This window comes from Pristiophorus japonicus, chromosome 5 (genome assembly GCF_044704955.1).
Source record: "Pristiophorus japonicus isolate sPriJap1 chromosome 5, sPriJap1.hap1, whole genome shotgun sequence".
In the NCBI taxonomy this organism is placed as follows: Eukaryota; Metazoa; Chordata; class Chondrichthyes; family Pristiophoridae; genus Pristiophorus; species Pristiophorus japonicus.
Genome location: NC_091981.1, coordinates 182,693,916 through 182,710,289, shown reverse-complemented (window position 1 = coordinate 182,710,289; position 16,374 = coordinate 182,693,916). Strand labels below are relative to the sequence as shown.

General features: G+C 45.6%; 1 protein-coding gene across 1 annotated transcript in view; it reads right to left on the bottom strand.

Moving 5' to 3' along the window:
• Positions 1-16,374, bottom strand: part of LOC139264540 (ATP-binding cassette sub-family A member 13-like) — a 417,853-nt gene that overhangs the window by 219,490 nt on the left and 181,989 nt on the right. The window contains exon 24 of the mRNA XM_070881155.1: positions 5,495-5,671. Within this exon, the coding sequence (XP_070737256.1) occupies positions 5,495-5,671 (177 nt within the window). The remainder of the gene's footprint in view (positions 1-5,494; positions 5,672-16,374) is intronic.

Here is a 16,374-nt window from a genome sequence, read left to right as displayed (position 1 = left end):
CTTCCTAAAATGTGGTGCCCAGAATTGAATGCAGCTGAGGCCTAAACAGTAATTTATAAAGGTTTAGCACAATTTCCTTGTTTTTGTACTCTACTCCTTTTAATAACACCAAGGATCCCATATGCTTTGTTAACAGTCTTCTCAACTTGTCCTGCCACATTCAAAGATGTGTATAGGTATACCTCCTGGTCTCTCCACTCCTGCACCCCCATTAAAATTGTATTATTTAGTTCATATTGTCTCGCCTCATTCTTCCGACCAAAACAAATCATTTTGCACTGCTCTGCATTAAATTTCATCTGCCATGTGTTTGCCGATTTCACCAGTCGATCTATGTCCTCCTGAAGTCTGTTACTATCTTCTTTATGGTTTACTACATTTCCAAATTTTATGTAATCTGCAAACTTTGAAATTATGCCTAGCCTCCCCAAGTCCAGGTCATTAATATGTATCAAAAAGAACAGTGGCCCTACTATCGACCTCTGTGGAATACCACTGTATAACGGCCTATAAAATCCCGAGAGTCAGAGGAAGTGGCCACAGGAGTGGGAGTTCGGGCAGTCGAGTGCCCAATAAAGGCCCGAGAGTCGGAGGAGGTGGCCACAGGAGCGGGAGTTCGGGCAGTCGAGTGACCAATAAAGTTCCGAGAGTCGGAGGAGGCAGCCACAGGAGCGGGAGTTCGGGCAGTCGAGCGGCCTATAAAGGCCCGAGAGTCGGAGGAGGCTAGCTGGTGCAGGGGGAGGGGCAGAAGGTAAACAAAGAAGTAAGAAGTGGGACGTCACAGCCAAGCAGGTAAGTGATTGGCTGGTTGGTGAGTATTTGATCTTTTATTTTTCTTAGCAGTAAGAAACCTTTGGCATTGTTACAAATTAAGTTAATCTAAGGGTTAAGTCATGGCAGGAGAGCCCAGACCTGTGTCATGCTCCTCGTGTGCGATGTGGGAAATCAGGGACACTACCAGTGTCCCTGACTACAACATGTACAGGAAGTATATCCAGCTGCAGCTCCTGACAGACCTCATTGTGGCACTGGAGCTGCGGATGGATTCACTTTGGAGCATCTGTGATGCTGAGAATGTCGTGAATAGCACGTTTAGTGAGTTGGTCACACCGCAGGTAAAGGTTGCACAGTCAGATAGGGAATGGGTGACCAACAGGAAGAGCAAGGGAAGGCAGGTAGTGCAGGGGGCCCCTGCGGTCACCTCCCTCAAAAACAGATACACCATTTTGGGTACTGCTGAGGGTGGTAGCTCATCAGGGGAAGGCAGCAGCAGCCAAGTCCATGGCACCAGGGGTGGCTCTGCTGCACAGGAGGGCAGGAAAAAGAGTGGGAGAGCTATAGTGATAGGGGATTCTATTGTAAGGGGAATAGATAGATGTTTCTGCGGCAGCAAACGAGACTCCAGGATGGTATGTTGCCTCCCTGGTTCAAGGGTCAAGGATGTCTCGGAGCGGCTGCAGCGTATTCTGGAGGAGGAGGGTGAACAAGCCAGCTGTCGTGGTACATAAAGTTACCAACGATATAGGTAAAAAATGGGATGAGGTCCTACAAACTGAGTTGAGGGAGCTAGGAATTAAATTAAAAAGTAGGACCTTAAAGGTAGTAACCTCAGGATTGCTACCAGTGCCACATGCTACTCAGAGCAGGAATTGCAGGATAGCTCAGATGAATACGTGGCTTGAGGAATGGTGCAAGGGGGAGGGATTCAAATTCCTGGGACATTGGAACCGGTTCTAGGGGAGGTGGGGCCAGTACAAACCGGACGGTCTGCACCTGGGCAGGACCAGAACCAATGTCCTAGGCAGAGTGTTTGCTAGTGCTGTTGGGGAGGGTTTGAACTAAAATGGCATGGGGATGGGAATCTACGCAGGGAGGCAGAGGGAAGTAAAAAGGGGGTAGAAGCAAAAGGTAGGAAGGAGAAAAACAAGAGTGGAGAGCAGAGAAATCAAGGGCAAAAATCAAAAAGGGCCACATTACAATATAAATCTAAAAGGACAAAGAGTGTTAAAAAAGCAAGCCTGAAGGCTCTGAGTCTCAATGCGAGGAGCATTCGTAATGAGGTGGATGAATTAACTGCGCAGATAGCTGTTAACAGAGTTGATGTAATTGGGATTACGAAGACATGACTCCAGGGTGACCAAGGCTGGGAACTCAACATCCAGGAGTATTCAATATTCAGGAAGGATAGACAGGAAGGAACAGGAGGAGGGGTAGCGTTACTGGTTAAAGAGGAGATTAATGCAATAGTAAGGAAGGACATTAGCGTGGATGATGTGGAATCTATATGGGTAAAGTGCGAAAGACCAAAGGGCAGAAAACGTTAGTGGGAGTTGTGTACAGACCACCAAACAGTAGTAGGAAGGTTGGGGACGGCATTCAACAAGAAATTAGGGATGCGTGCAATGAGGGTACAGCAGTTATCATGAGTGAGTTTAATCTACATATAGATTGGGCTAACAAAACTGGTAGCAATACTGTGGAGGAGGAGTTCCTGGAGTGTATAAGGGATGGTTTTCTCGACCAATATGTCGAGAAACCAACTACAGAGCAGGCCATCCTAGACTGGGTCTTGTGTAACGAGAGAGGATTAATTAGCAATCTGGTCATGCGAGGCCCCTTGGGAAAGAGTGACCATAATATGGTGGAATTCTTCATTAAGATGGAGAATGACACAGTTAATTCAGAGACTAGGATTCTGAACTTAAAGAAAGGAAATTTCGATGGTATGAGAATTGAATTGGCTAGGATAGACTGGCGAATGATACTTAAAGGGTTGACGATGGATAGGCAATGGCAGACATTTAAAGATCACATGGATGAACTACAACAATTGTACATCCCTGTGTGGAGTAAAAACAAAAAAGGGAAGGTGGCTCAACCGTGGCTAACAAGGGAAATTAGGGAAAGTGTTAAATTCAAGGAAGAGGCATATAAATTGGCCAGAAAAAGCAGCAAACTTGAGGACTGGGAGAAATTTAGAATTCAGCAGAGGACAAAGGGTTTGATTTGGAGGGGGAAAATAGAGTATGAGAGGAAGCTTGCAGGGAAAATAAAAACTGACTGCAAAAGCCTCTATAGATATGTGAAGAGAAAAAGTTGAGTGCAGTCAGAATCAGGTGAATTTATAATGATGAACAAGGAAATAGCAGACCGACTGAAGAAATATTTTGGTTCTGTCTTCACTAACGAAAATACTAGGGGATCGAGGGTCTAGCGAGTAGGGGAAATGAGGGAAATCGTTATTAGTCAGGAAATGGTGTTAGGGAAATTGAAGGGACTGAAGGCCGATAAATCCCCAGGGCCTGATAGTCTGCATCCTAGAGTACTTAAGGAAGTGGCCCTAGAAATAGTAGATGCACTGGTGGTCATTTTCCAACATTCCATGGACTCTGGATCAGTTCCAATGGATTGGAGGGTAGTTAATGTAACCCCACTTTTTAAAAAAGGAGGGAGAGAGAAAACACGGAATTATAGACCAGTTAGCCTGACATCGGTGGTGGGGAAAATGCTGTAGTCAATTATTAAAGATGTAATAGCAGCGCATTTGGAAAGCAGTGGCAGGATCAGTCCAAGTCAGCATGGATTTACGAAAGGGAAATCATGCTTGACAAATCTTCGAGAGTTTTTTGAGGATGTAACTAGTAGAGTGGATAAGGGAGAACCAGTAGATGTGGTGTATTTGGACTTTCAAAAGGCTTTTGACAAGGTCGCACAGAAGAGATTAGTGTGCAAAATTAAGGCACATGGTATTGAGGGTAATGTACTGACATGGATAGAGAACTGGTTGGCAGACAGGAAGCAGAGAGTCTGGATAAATGGGTCCTTTTCAGAATGGCAGGCAGTGACCAGTGGGGTGCCGCAGGGTTCAGTGCTGGGACCCCAGCTATTTACAATATACATTAATGATTTAGATGAAGGAATTGAATGTAATATTTCCAAGTTTGCGGATGACACTAAGCTGGGTGGCAGGGCGAGCTGCGAGGAGGATGCTGAGAGGCTGCAGGGGGACTTGGACAGGTTAGGTGAATGGGCAAATGCATGGCAGATGCAGTATAATGTGGATAAATGTGAGGTTATCCACTTTGGTGGCAAAAACAGGAAGACAGAATATTATCTGAATGGTGACAGATTAGTAAAAGGGGAGGTGCAACGAGACTTGGGTGTCATGGTACATCAGTCATTGAAGGTAGGCATGCAGGTACAACAGGCAGTAAAGAAAGCAAATGGCATGCTGGCCTTCATAGCATGGGGATTTGCGTATAGGAGCAGGGAAGTCTTGCTGCAGTTGTACAGGGCCTTGGTGAGACCACACGTTGAGTATTGTGTGCAGTTTTGGTCTCCTAATCTGAGGAAGGACGCTCTTGCAATTGAGGGAGTGCAGCAAAGGTTCACCAGATTGATTCCCGGAATGGCCGGACTGACATATGAGGAGAGATTGGATCAACTGGAGTTCAGAAGGATGAGAGGGGATCTCACAGAAACTTATAAGATTCTGACGGGACTGGACATGTTAGATGTGGGAAGAATGTTCCCGATGATGGAGAAGTCCAGAACCAGGGGACACAGTCTTAGGTTAAGGGGTAGGCCATTAAGGACTGACATGAGGAGAAACTTCTTCATTCAGAGAGTTCTTAACCTGCGGAATTCCCTGCCGCAGAGAGTCATTGATGCCAGTTCATTGGATATATTCAGGAGGGAGTTAGAATGGCCCTTACAACTAAAAGGATCAAGGGGTATGGAGAGAAAACAGGAAAGGGGTACTGAGGGAGTGATCAGTCATGATCTTATTGAATGATGGTGCAGGCTCGAGGGGCCGAATGGCCTACTCCTACACCTATTTACTATGTTTCTATGTTTCGATGATGATGATTACAGCCAGAATATTTCGAGCCGAAATCCTCACCTTGTTTGCAGCAGGTCACTGTTATTGCCATTATATCATAATCCCTTGCGGCTCCTTGTGCCTGAAGCTCACCAACCTGATTTACCACAGTCCAGGCATTTACCCATCTGAGTCTGCCTTGCATTTCCCCCCTGCCTCACATTTCCACAGTGCATGAGCTGAAAACAAACACAATTGCACAAGAGACTGGAATTCCCCAGGACCTGTGGGCAGTCTAAATGTTAATAGATCTATTCTAATAAGAGCAAGCTGCTCATTAATCATCAGTTTTATTATTTTTATACGTCTGTTGGCATAGCAACAAAGACAGCAGATTTCGCACAAATTTGACTCTATTGATCACCCCAAATGGGTATATTAATTTCACTCAAAATGCAACATTATTACTTACACTAGTGACACGGAAACTGAAATATAAGAATGGAAAGGACACAGATCACCTGATAGTTGGCCTACTTACCATCCACTAGAATAAGAAAGGAAATGTAGTCTCTCATTATTCAAAGATATTAAATGACACCAGCTGGAAATTAAAACTTTGGAAGATCGAACATAATCTTTTGAAAAAGATAAAAGTAAAACTCTTATTACCGCATTGAATTCAAAAATAGACGAAAGACCCATGTTCTTGACGGTCTGCAAAAGCTGAGGAATGAGCTCCACGATTTGCAGTGATTTAGTGGTGAGAGAAGTGAGGCCAGCGAACACCGCCAGGATATTCTGCATTAGCTGATTTGCTTGAGGAGGGATCACCATTGGTAGAAATGCCTAGTAACAGCACAGAATGAAAACATTTTACTGAGGTATACTTTGCAATTATTCAGCAATTAAAGCTAGACACAGCACTGCAGCTAATGAGAGAATGGCATATTTGATATCATGTGTGTCATATGTGTGCCACGTGTCATATTTGGTGCGCAAATAAATGGAAACAAATAACCTTCCGAAAATACCAGGGGACCGAGGGTCTAGCAAGAAGGAGGAACTGAAGGAAATCCTTATTAGTCAGGAAATTGTGTTAGGGAAATTGATGGGATTGAAGGGCAATAAATCCCCAGGGCCTGATAGTCTGCATCCCAGAGTACTTAAGGAAGTGGCCCTAGAAATAGTGGATGCATTGGTGATCATTTTCCAACATTCTATCGACTCTGGATCAGTTCCTATGGACTGGAGGGTAGCTAATGTACCACCACTTCTTAAAAAAGGAGGGAGAGAGAAAAAGGGGAATTATAGACCGGTTAGCCTGACATCGGTAGTGGGGAAAATGTTGGAATCAATTATTAAGGATAAAATAGCAGCGCATTTGGAAAGCAGTGATGGGATCGGTCCAAGTCAGCATGGATTTATGAAGTGGAAATCATGCTTGACAAATCTTCTAGAATTTTTTGAGGATGTAACAAGTAGAGTGGACAAGGGAGAACCGGTGGATGTGGTGTATTTGGACTTTCAAAAGGCTTTTGACAAGGTCCCACACAAGAGATTGGTGTGCAAAATTAAAGCACGTGGTATTGGGGGTAATGTATTGACGTGGATAGAGAACTGGTTGGCAGACAGGAAGCAGAGAGTCAGGATAAACGGGTCCTTTTCAGAATGGCAGGCAGTGACTAATGGGGTGCCGCAGGGCTCAGTGCTGAGACCCCAGCTATTTACAATATACATTCATGATTTAGATGAAGGAATTGAGTGTAATATCTCCAAGTTTGCAGATGACACTAAGCTGGGTGGCGGAGTGAGCTGAGAGGAGGATGCTAAGAGGCTGCAGGGTGACTTGGACAGGTTAGGTGAGTAGGCAAACACATGGCAGATGCAGTATAATGTGGATAAATGTGAGGTTATCCACTTTGGGGGCAAAAACATGAAGGCAGAATATTATTTGAATGGCGGCAGATTAGGAAAAGGGAAGGTGCAATGAGACCTGGGTGTCATGGTACATCAATCATTGAAAGTTGGCATGCAGGTGCAGCAGGTGGTGAAGAAGGCAAATGGTATGTTGGCCTTCATAGCTAGGGGATTTGAGTATAGGAGCGGGGAGGTCGTACTGCAGTTGTACAGGGCCTTGGTGAGGCCTCATCTGGAATATTGTGTTCAGTTTTGGTCTCCTAATCTGAGGAAGGACGTTCTTGCTATTGAGGGAGTGCAGCGAAGGTTCACCAGACTGATTCCCGGGATGGCAGGACTGACATGTGAGGAGAGACTGGATCGACTGGGTCTGTATTCACTCGAGTTTAGAAGAATGAGAGGGGATCTCATAGAAACATATAAAATTCTGACGGGATTGGACAGGTTAGATGCAGGAAGAATGTTCCCGATGTTGGTGAAGTTCAGAACCAGGTGTCACAGTCTAAGGATAAGGGGTAAGCCATTTAGGACCGAGATGAGGAGAAACTTCTTCACTCAGAGAATTATGAACCTGTGGAATTCTCTGCCGCAGAGAGTTGTTGATGCCAGTTTGTTAGATATATTCAAGAGGGAGTTAGATATGGCTCTTACGGCTAAAGGGATCAAGGGGTATGGAGAGAAAGCAGGAACTGGGTACTGAGGTGAATGATCAGCCATGATCTTATTGAATGGTGGTGCAGGCTCGAAGGGCCGAATGGCCTACTCCTGCACATATTTTCTATGTTTCTATGAGACGTACACATTCCTTTCTATACCCAGCAGAAATTGGAGTTTCTTACAATAACCTAGTTAGTTCTGGCTAAGTGATCATACCTGGAGCGGTGTTGGACTAGTGTGATCATACCTGGAGCAGTGCTGGACTAGTGTGATCATACCTGGAGCAGTGCTGGACTAGTGTGATCAGATCTGGAGCAGTGCTGGACTAGTGTGATCAGATCTGGAGCGGTGCTGGACTAGTGTGATCATACCTGGAGCGGTGTTGGACTAGTGTGATCATACCTGGAGCGGTGCTGGACTAGTGTGATCATATCTGGAGCAGTGCTGGACGAGTGTGATCAGATCTGGAGCGGTGCTGGACCAGTGTGATCAGATCTGGAGCAGTGCTGGACTAGTGTGATCAGATCTGGAGCGGTGCTGGACTAGTGTGATCAGATCTGGAGCGGTGCTGGACTAGTGTGATCAGATCTGGAGCGGTGCTGGACTAGTGTGATCAGATCTGGAGCGGTGCTGGACTAGTGTGATCAGATCTGGAGCGGTGCTGGACTAGTGTGATCAGATCTGGAGCGGTGCTGGACTAGTGTGATCAGATCTGGAGTGGTGCTGGACTAGTTTGATCAGATCTGGAGCGGTGCTGGACTAGTGTGATCAGATCTGGAGCGGTGCTGGACTAGTGTAATCAGATCTGGAGCGGTGCTGGACTAGTGTGATCAGATCTGGTGCGGTGCTGGACTAATGTGATTAGATCTGGAGCAGTGCTGGACTAGTTTGATCAGATCTGGAGCAGTGCTGGACTAGTGTGATCAGATCTGGAGCAGTGCTGGACTAGTGTGATCAGATCTGGAGCAGTGCTGGACTAGTGTGATCATACCTGGAGCAGTGCTGGACTAGTGTGATTAGATCTGGAGCGGTGCTGGACTAGTGTGATCAGATCTGGAGCAGTGCTGGACTATTGTGATCATACCTGGAGCAGTGCTGGACTAGTGTGATTAGATCTGGAGCGGTGCTGGACTAGTGTGATGAGATCTGGAGCAGTGCTGGACTAGTGTAATCATACCTGGAGCAGTGCTGGACTAGTGTGATCAAATCTGGAGTGGTGCTGGACTAGTGTGATCAAATCTGGAGCGGTGCTGGACTAGTGTGATCAAATCTGGAGTGGTGCTGGACTAGTGTGATCAAATCTGGAGCGGTGCTGGACTAGTGTGATCAGATCTGGAGCAGTGCTGGACTAGTGTGATCAAATCTGGAGCGGTGCTGGACTAGTGTGATCAGATCTGGAGCGGTGCTGGACTAGTGTGATCAGATCTGGAGTGGTGCTGGACTAGTGTGATCAAATCTGGAGCGGTGCTGGACTAGTGTGATCAGATCTCGAGCGGTGCTGGACTAGTTTGGTCAGATCTGGAGCGGTGCTGGACTAGTGTGATCAGATCTGGAGCGATGCTGGACTAGTGTGATCAGATCTGGAGCAGTGCTGGACTAGTGTGATCAGATCTGGAGCAGTGCTGGACTAGTGTGATTAGATCTGGAGCGGTGCTGGACCAGTGTGATCATACCTGGAGCGGTGCTGGACTAGTGTGATCAGATCTGGAACGGTGCTGGACTAGTGTGATCATACCTGGAGCAGTGCTGGACTAATGTGATCATACCTGGAGCAGTGCTGGACTAGTGTGATTAGATCTGGAGCGGTGCTGGACTAATGTGATCAGATCTGGAGCAGTGCTGGACTAGTGTAATCATACCTGGAGCAGTGCTGGACTAGTGTAATCATACCTGGAGCAGTGCTGGACTAGTGTGATCAAATCTGGAGCGGTGCTGGACTAGTGTGATCAGATCTGGAGCAGTGCTGGACTAGTGTGATCAGATCTGGAGCGGTGCTGGACTAGTGTGATCAGATCTGGAGCGGTGCATGGCGACCCCTCACCACCTCCCGCCGACCCCTTAGCGCCCCGTGGGCCGTGAGGTTGGCACGGCAGGATGTCAACGCCAGCTTCGCGGGTCGTGGAGTTGGCCGACATCTGCTCTCGGGGCGGTGATTAAAGGGGAGAGCGTCAGTGTCCCGGGCCACCATCTTTTTTTGTCGGCCAACTCTCGGCTCAACGATGATGGCCCTAGCGTGGTCCGTACCGCCACCGTGCAGCCCGACACTCTGTCTGGCCCGGTCGCATGCTGCGTGCCGTGTGGAGTGCGCAGCTGCCCTCGTCTTTAATCGCATAGCGCTGAACATTTCGACCCAGTAGCACCCCGGGACCCGCCGCTAAAGGAAGTGGAACGTCAGCCCGGAAGATTAACGCCCCCAATCGGGACACAGGGCAATTTCGTCCCCTATGATTCTGTCCGTAAAACCACACGGTGTTAATTGTGACAATACAGTCTGTTCAATTTTCTTTATTTTTCTATTTCTGAGCTTTGCTGGTTATCTTTATATATTCCGCTGCCATTGTTGAACATTGCCACACCTATTAGGTTACTCTTCTTCATTCTGATTGACTGGATGTGTGGCTTCAGCTCTTGACTTCTGCCCCCATAGCTGTGATTTGCAGAGCAGGGATCCACCTTTCTACCACTAAACCTTTTTAGCATTTCACTTTATTTCTGATATTCCTGACATCCTGTTTTCATAAACAGCTGCTACCCTCCGTTTGAGCTCCCAAATTTTGCTTTCCAAGTTGATATTCCAGGGCAGGTTTGGGAGGAGGGTGGAAAAATTTAGAGCAATGTCGATCTAAGTCCAGAGATTACTTTGCTGATAAGCTTTACATGACATTCCTATTTTACAGTGGTGTTTAAAATAATTGGTCAGACACCTAAATAGAATAAGCAGAATGTCACATATACACACTTTAAACTCTCATCTGCTAATATCACCTAAAGGAACTTCCAGAACTATAGTTCTCTGTCTTAAAACATGCAAAAAAGTAATTTTATGAAGCAAAAAATGAGATCAGTTTGGGTGGAGATAAGGAATAATAAGGGGAAGAATTCACTGGTGGACATAGTCTATAGGCCCCCTAACTGTAGCTACACTGTTGGACGGAGCATAAACCAGGAAATAGTGGGGGCTTGTAAGAATTACTTTGCAAAAAAGTAATTTTATGAAGCAAAAAATGAGATCAGTCATGGCCGATTTTAACCTTCATATTGATTGGACAAATCAAATTGGCAAAGGTAGCCTTGAGGACAAGTGTATTCGGTACAGTTTCCTTGAACAGTACATTGCGGAAACAACCAGGAGGCAGGCTATCTTAGATCTGGTATTGTGTAATGAGACAGGATTAGTAAGTGATCTCATGATAAAGAATCCTCGAGGAAAGCATGATCATAGCATGGTTGAATTTCAAAATCAGTTGGAGGGTGAGAAAGTTGGATCTCTAACCAGTGTCCTGATCTTAAATAAAGGAGATTACAAAGGTATGAAGGCAGAGTTGGCTAAAGTGGACTGGGGGAATAGATTAAAGTGTAAGACGGTTGATAAGTAGTGGCTGACATTTAAGGATATATTTCATAACTCTCAACAAAAATGTATTCCAGTGAGAAGGAAAGACTTTAAGAGAGCCACCTGTGGCTAACTAAGGAAGTAAAGGATGGTATCAAATTGAAAACAATGGCATACAAAGTGGGCAAGATTAGTGGGAGGCCAGAGGATTGGAATTTTTTTTAAAAACAGCAAAGGACGACTACAAAAATAAAAAAGAGAGGGAAGATAGATTATGAGAGTAAACTAGCAAGAAATATAAAAAGAAATAGTAAGAGTTTCTACAGGTATACAAAAGGAAGAGAGTAGCTAAAGTAAACATTGGTCCTTAGAGGATGAGACTGGGGAATTAATAATGGGGAACAGGGAAATGGCAGAGACTTTCAGTGCAAGGGGTGTCGCAGTTGTGTGGGGCGGACTGGTTGGGTTGGGTGCTCTTTACCTTTCCGCCATTGTTCATTGTTCATAGGTTTATATGTAACCTTCAGGGCTGCTGACCGAGGGCCGTGTGGCTCTTTGTTGGCCGGAGCGGATATGATGGGCCAAAATGGCCTCTTTCTGCGCTGTAGATTTCTATGTTTCTATGTTGAACAAATATTTAGTATCGGTCTTCATGGTAGAAGACACTAAAAACATCCCAATAATGGATAATCAAGGGGCTGTAGGGAGGGAGGAACTTAAAACAATCACTATCACCAAAGAAAATGTACTTGGTAAAATAATGGGATTAAAGGCGGATAAATCTCCTGGACCTGATGGCTTGCATCCTAGGGTCTTAAGAGAAGTGGCTGCAGAGATGCATTGGTTGTAATCTACTAAAATTCCCTGGATTCTGGAGAGGTCCCAGCAGATTGGAAAACCGCAAATGTAACGCCCCTATTTAAAAATGGAGGCAGAGAGAAAGCAGGAAACTATCGACCAGTTAGCCTAACATCTGTGGTTGGGAAAATGTTGGAGTCCATTATTAAAGAAGCAGTAGCAGGACATTTAGAAAAGCATAATACAGGTTTAACTTCCCTTATTCAGAACTCCCTTATCTGGAACCACCCCCTGTCCAGAACTATTCCTGGCTACTGGGTGGCGCATGTGCAGAACTCCAACATGAACAAATTGAAGTCCTTCCTTGCTGCCGACTCTCGCAATCGCTGGCCTGACCCCGCGGTCCACCACACCCCCCCACCCCCATGATCTCTCTGCCGCACTCCCAGCCCCAAGCCAGCCAGCTCCAATATCCCTTTGCTCAGATCCTGTACCACCCCTCGTCCGGAAAAATCCCTTATCCAGAACAGTCCAGGTCCCTAGGGTTCCGGATAAGGGAAGTTCATTCTGTACAGTTAAGCAGAGTCAGCATGGTTTTATGAAAGGGAAATCATGTTTGACAAATTTGCTGGAGTTTTTTGAGGATGTAATGAGCAGGGTGGATAAGGGAGAACCAGTGGATGTGGTGTATTTGGATTTCCAGAAGGCATTCGATAAGCTGCCACATAAAAGGTTACTGCACAAAATAAAAGCTCACGGGGTTGGGGTAATATATTAGCATGGATAGTGGATTGGCTAACTAACAGAAAACAGAGATTCGGGATAAATGGGTAATTTTCCAGTTGGCAAATGGCAATTAGTGGGGTGCAATAGGGATTGGTGCTGGGGCCTCAACTACTTACAATCTATATTAATGACTTGGATGAAGGGACTGAGTGTAATGTAGCCAAGTTTGGTGATGTTACAAAGATGGGTGGGAAAGCAAGTTTGTGAGGAGGACACAAGAAATCTGCAAAGGGATATAGACAGGCTAATTGAGTGGGCAAAAATTTGGCAGATGGAGTATAATGTGAGGTTATCCACTTTGGCAGAAAAAATAGAAAAGCAAATTATAATTTAAACGGAGAAAAATTGCTAAGTGCTGCAGTACAGAGGGACCTGGGGGTCCTTGTGCATGAAACACAAAAAGTTAGTATGCAGGTACAGCAAGTAATCAGAAAGGCAAATGGAATGTTGGCCTTTATTGCAAGGGGGGTGGAACATAAAAGCAGAGAAGTCCTGCTACAACTGTACAGGGTATTGGTGAGGCTACACCGAGAATACTGGGTATAGTTTTTGGTTTCCTTAAGGAGGGATATCCTTATGTTGGAGGCAGTTCAGAGACGGTTCACTAGGTTGATTCCTAAGATGAAAATAAGAACTTAAGAACATAAGAAATAGGAGCAGGAGTAGGCCATATGGCCCCTCGAGCCTGCTCTGCCATTCAATAAGATCATGGCTGATCTGATCATGGACTCAGCTCCACTTCCCTGCCCGTTCCCCATAACCCCTTATCGTTTAAGAAACTGTCTATTTCTGTCTTAAATTTATTCAATGCCGCATCTTTCACAGCTTCCGCAGCAAATTCCGCAGATTTACAACCCTCTGAGAGAAGAAATTTCTCCTCATCTCAATTTTAAATGGGCGGTCCCTTATTCTAAGATCATGCCCTCTAGTTCTAGTCTTCCCCATCAGTGGAAACATCCTCTCTGCATCCACCTTGTAAAGCCCCCTCGATAAGATCACCTCTCATTCTTCTGAATTCCAATGAGGCCCAACCTACTCAATCTTTCCTCATAAGTCAAACCCCTCATCTCTGGAATCAACCTTGTGAACCTTCTCTGAACTGCCTCCAAAGCAAGTATATCCTTTTGTAAATATGGAAACCAAAACTTCAAGCAGTATTCCAGGTGTGACCTCCCCAATACCCTGTATAGCTGTAGCAAGACTTCCCTGCTTGTATACTCCATCCCCTTTGCAATAAAGGCCAAGATACCATTGGCCTTCCTGATCACTTGCTGTACCTGCATACTATCCTTTTGTGTTTCATGCACAAGTACCCCCAGGTCCCATTGTACTGCAGCACTTTGCAATCTTTCTCCATTTAAATAATAACTTGCTCTTTGATTTTTTTCTGCCAAAGTGCATGACCTCACACTTTCCAAATTTTTGCCCACCTCACTTAGCCTGTCTATGTCCTTTTGGTGTCAATTTTATTGTCCTCCTCACACATTGCTTTTCCTCCCATCTTTGTATCGTCAGAAAACTTGGCTACGTTACACTCAGTCCCTTCTTCCAAGTCGTTAATATAGATTGTAAATAGTTGGGTTCCCAGCACTGATCCCTGCGGCACCCCACTAGTTACTGATTGCCAACCAGAGAATAAACCATTTATTCTGACTCTCTGTTTTCTGTTAGTTAGCCAATCCTCTATCCATGCTAATATATTACCCCCAACCCCGTGAACTTTTATCTTGTGCAGTAACCTTTTATGTGGCACCTTGTCAAATGCCTTCTGGAAGTCCAAATACACCACATCCACTGGTTCCCCCTTGTCCACCCTGCTCGTTATATCTTCAAAGAGCTCCAGCAAATTTGTTAAACATGACTTCCCCTTCATAAATCCATGTTGACTCTGCCTGACTGAATTTTGCTTTGAAGGGGTTGACTTATGAAGAAAGGTTGAACAGGTTGGGCCTATACTCATTAGAGTTTAGAAGAAGGAGGTGATCTTATTGAAACATATAAAATACTGAGGGTGCTCGAAAAGGAAAGTGCAGAGAGGATGTTTCCCCTCGTGGGGGAATCTAGAACTGGGGCATAGTTTCAGAATAAGGGGTTGCCCATTTAGAACCGAGATGAGGAGGAATTTCTTCTCTCAGCAGGTCGTAAATCTGTGGAATTCTCCGCCCTAGAGAGCTGTGGAGGCTGTATCATTGAATATATTTAAGGCAGAGATAGACAGATTTTTGAGTGATAAAGGAGTGAAGGGTTATGGGGAGCAGGCAGGGAAGTGGAGTTGAGGCCAAGATCAAATCAGCCATGATCTTATTAAATGGCGGAGCAGGCTCGAGGCCTTCTCCTACTCCTATTTCTTATGTTCTTATGTTCTTATGTTCTTATCTCAGGGCAGATATTCAATATCTTGTACAACGACAAATCGTGTGATGCACGAAGCTACTGAATAATATTACTGCGATGTTGGTCTCGATATTAACGGGGAGGCTGGGGGGGAGATGGGGCACGTGTTTGCAGCGGGTAAGGAAACTTGGGAACGTGGAGGTCCTGCTGAATTTAATTACAGGAGCGAATTATCATTTTTTTTACTCTGTTTCCCAACCGGCAGATGGCTAGATTGACAGGCTGCCCGGTTGCCAAACGGGAAAGCCAGCTGTGAAGGCCACAGCCGAAACCTTTGAGGATAGTCCTCGGAAACTGGGAAACATTGTGGGTTGGCGGGAGTAGGGGAGTCGGACTGGCAATCAGGAGGGAGGGAGATCCGGGTGAGGTCGTGGGATTGGTGGGGGGCACGGACTAGCAATCGGAAAGAAGGGGGGACCGACAAAGATCACGGGGTTAGTGGGGGATATCAGCCGACCGCAGCAGGAAATGTTGATAGTCTGGGGGAAGCACACCTGCTCCTCCTGGCCCACAAGCTGTGCTCTAAAAAACAATTAACTGCTGGATCCAGCTGCTACCTTTAGCTGCCAGGTTTCCCGAGAGCTGGGAAACCTGGCTAGATAGCGTTAAATTCAAGTGGCTGCCAAAATCTGAGGAACAGAGCCTCATTAACATATTATAATCACGGGCCCACCTCTCCAAAGCAGGTTACTCAGACACCCCAAAACCCTCCGCGGTTAAAATGGAAGTGGCCGCTTTCGCACCTGGTTGGGGTCGGGTTTCACATTTGCCGATTTAACCCTCACCCCCCCCCGACCCTCTCCCACCCATTGTAGCCGGAGGGATGGGGGGGATTGAAATTCCCCCCGTTATGTCCCTTGGGATGGCTTCTTTGGTGTTGTGAGGTAATCAAAGATAATTTACGCAGCAAGTAAACAGACACCACTGTGTAACTGGTGTCATTTCACATCATAATTCTCAAACATTTCTTGCTGGAAATTGTTAGATAATGATTCAAAGGATTTTTTCATTTGTTCTATTACTCCCGTTGTTTTAGCAGGCTTGCTATTTGCTGCTATTTAACAGTTTAATTTCGTGGTTTTCACCACTTTTTAAGAACAATGAAATGCCCTTTTATTTCCCTATTCTATGTAACCTGTATTTTTGAGGGCCTTCAAGTATCATTATCACATCATTTTATTGCTTTGCACATCTTTGTTAGTGTTGGAGAACAAAACTGTTCCCACTTCAGGCACCCTCGGTGTGATTTTAACAGTGGAAAAACAGCGGAGGAGAAGTGGTCTGGCTGTTCTGCGATTTTATTGCCGCTGGCCCATGAGGCTCCCACCAGACTCCAGCGGGACTCTCATTATTAAATGCAAATCGAGGTCCTATAACATACATGGGACTCCAATGCAATTTTAACCCACTCCTGAGTGGGACCCTCACTGCACCTACCCCTTCT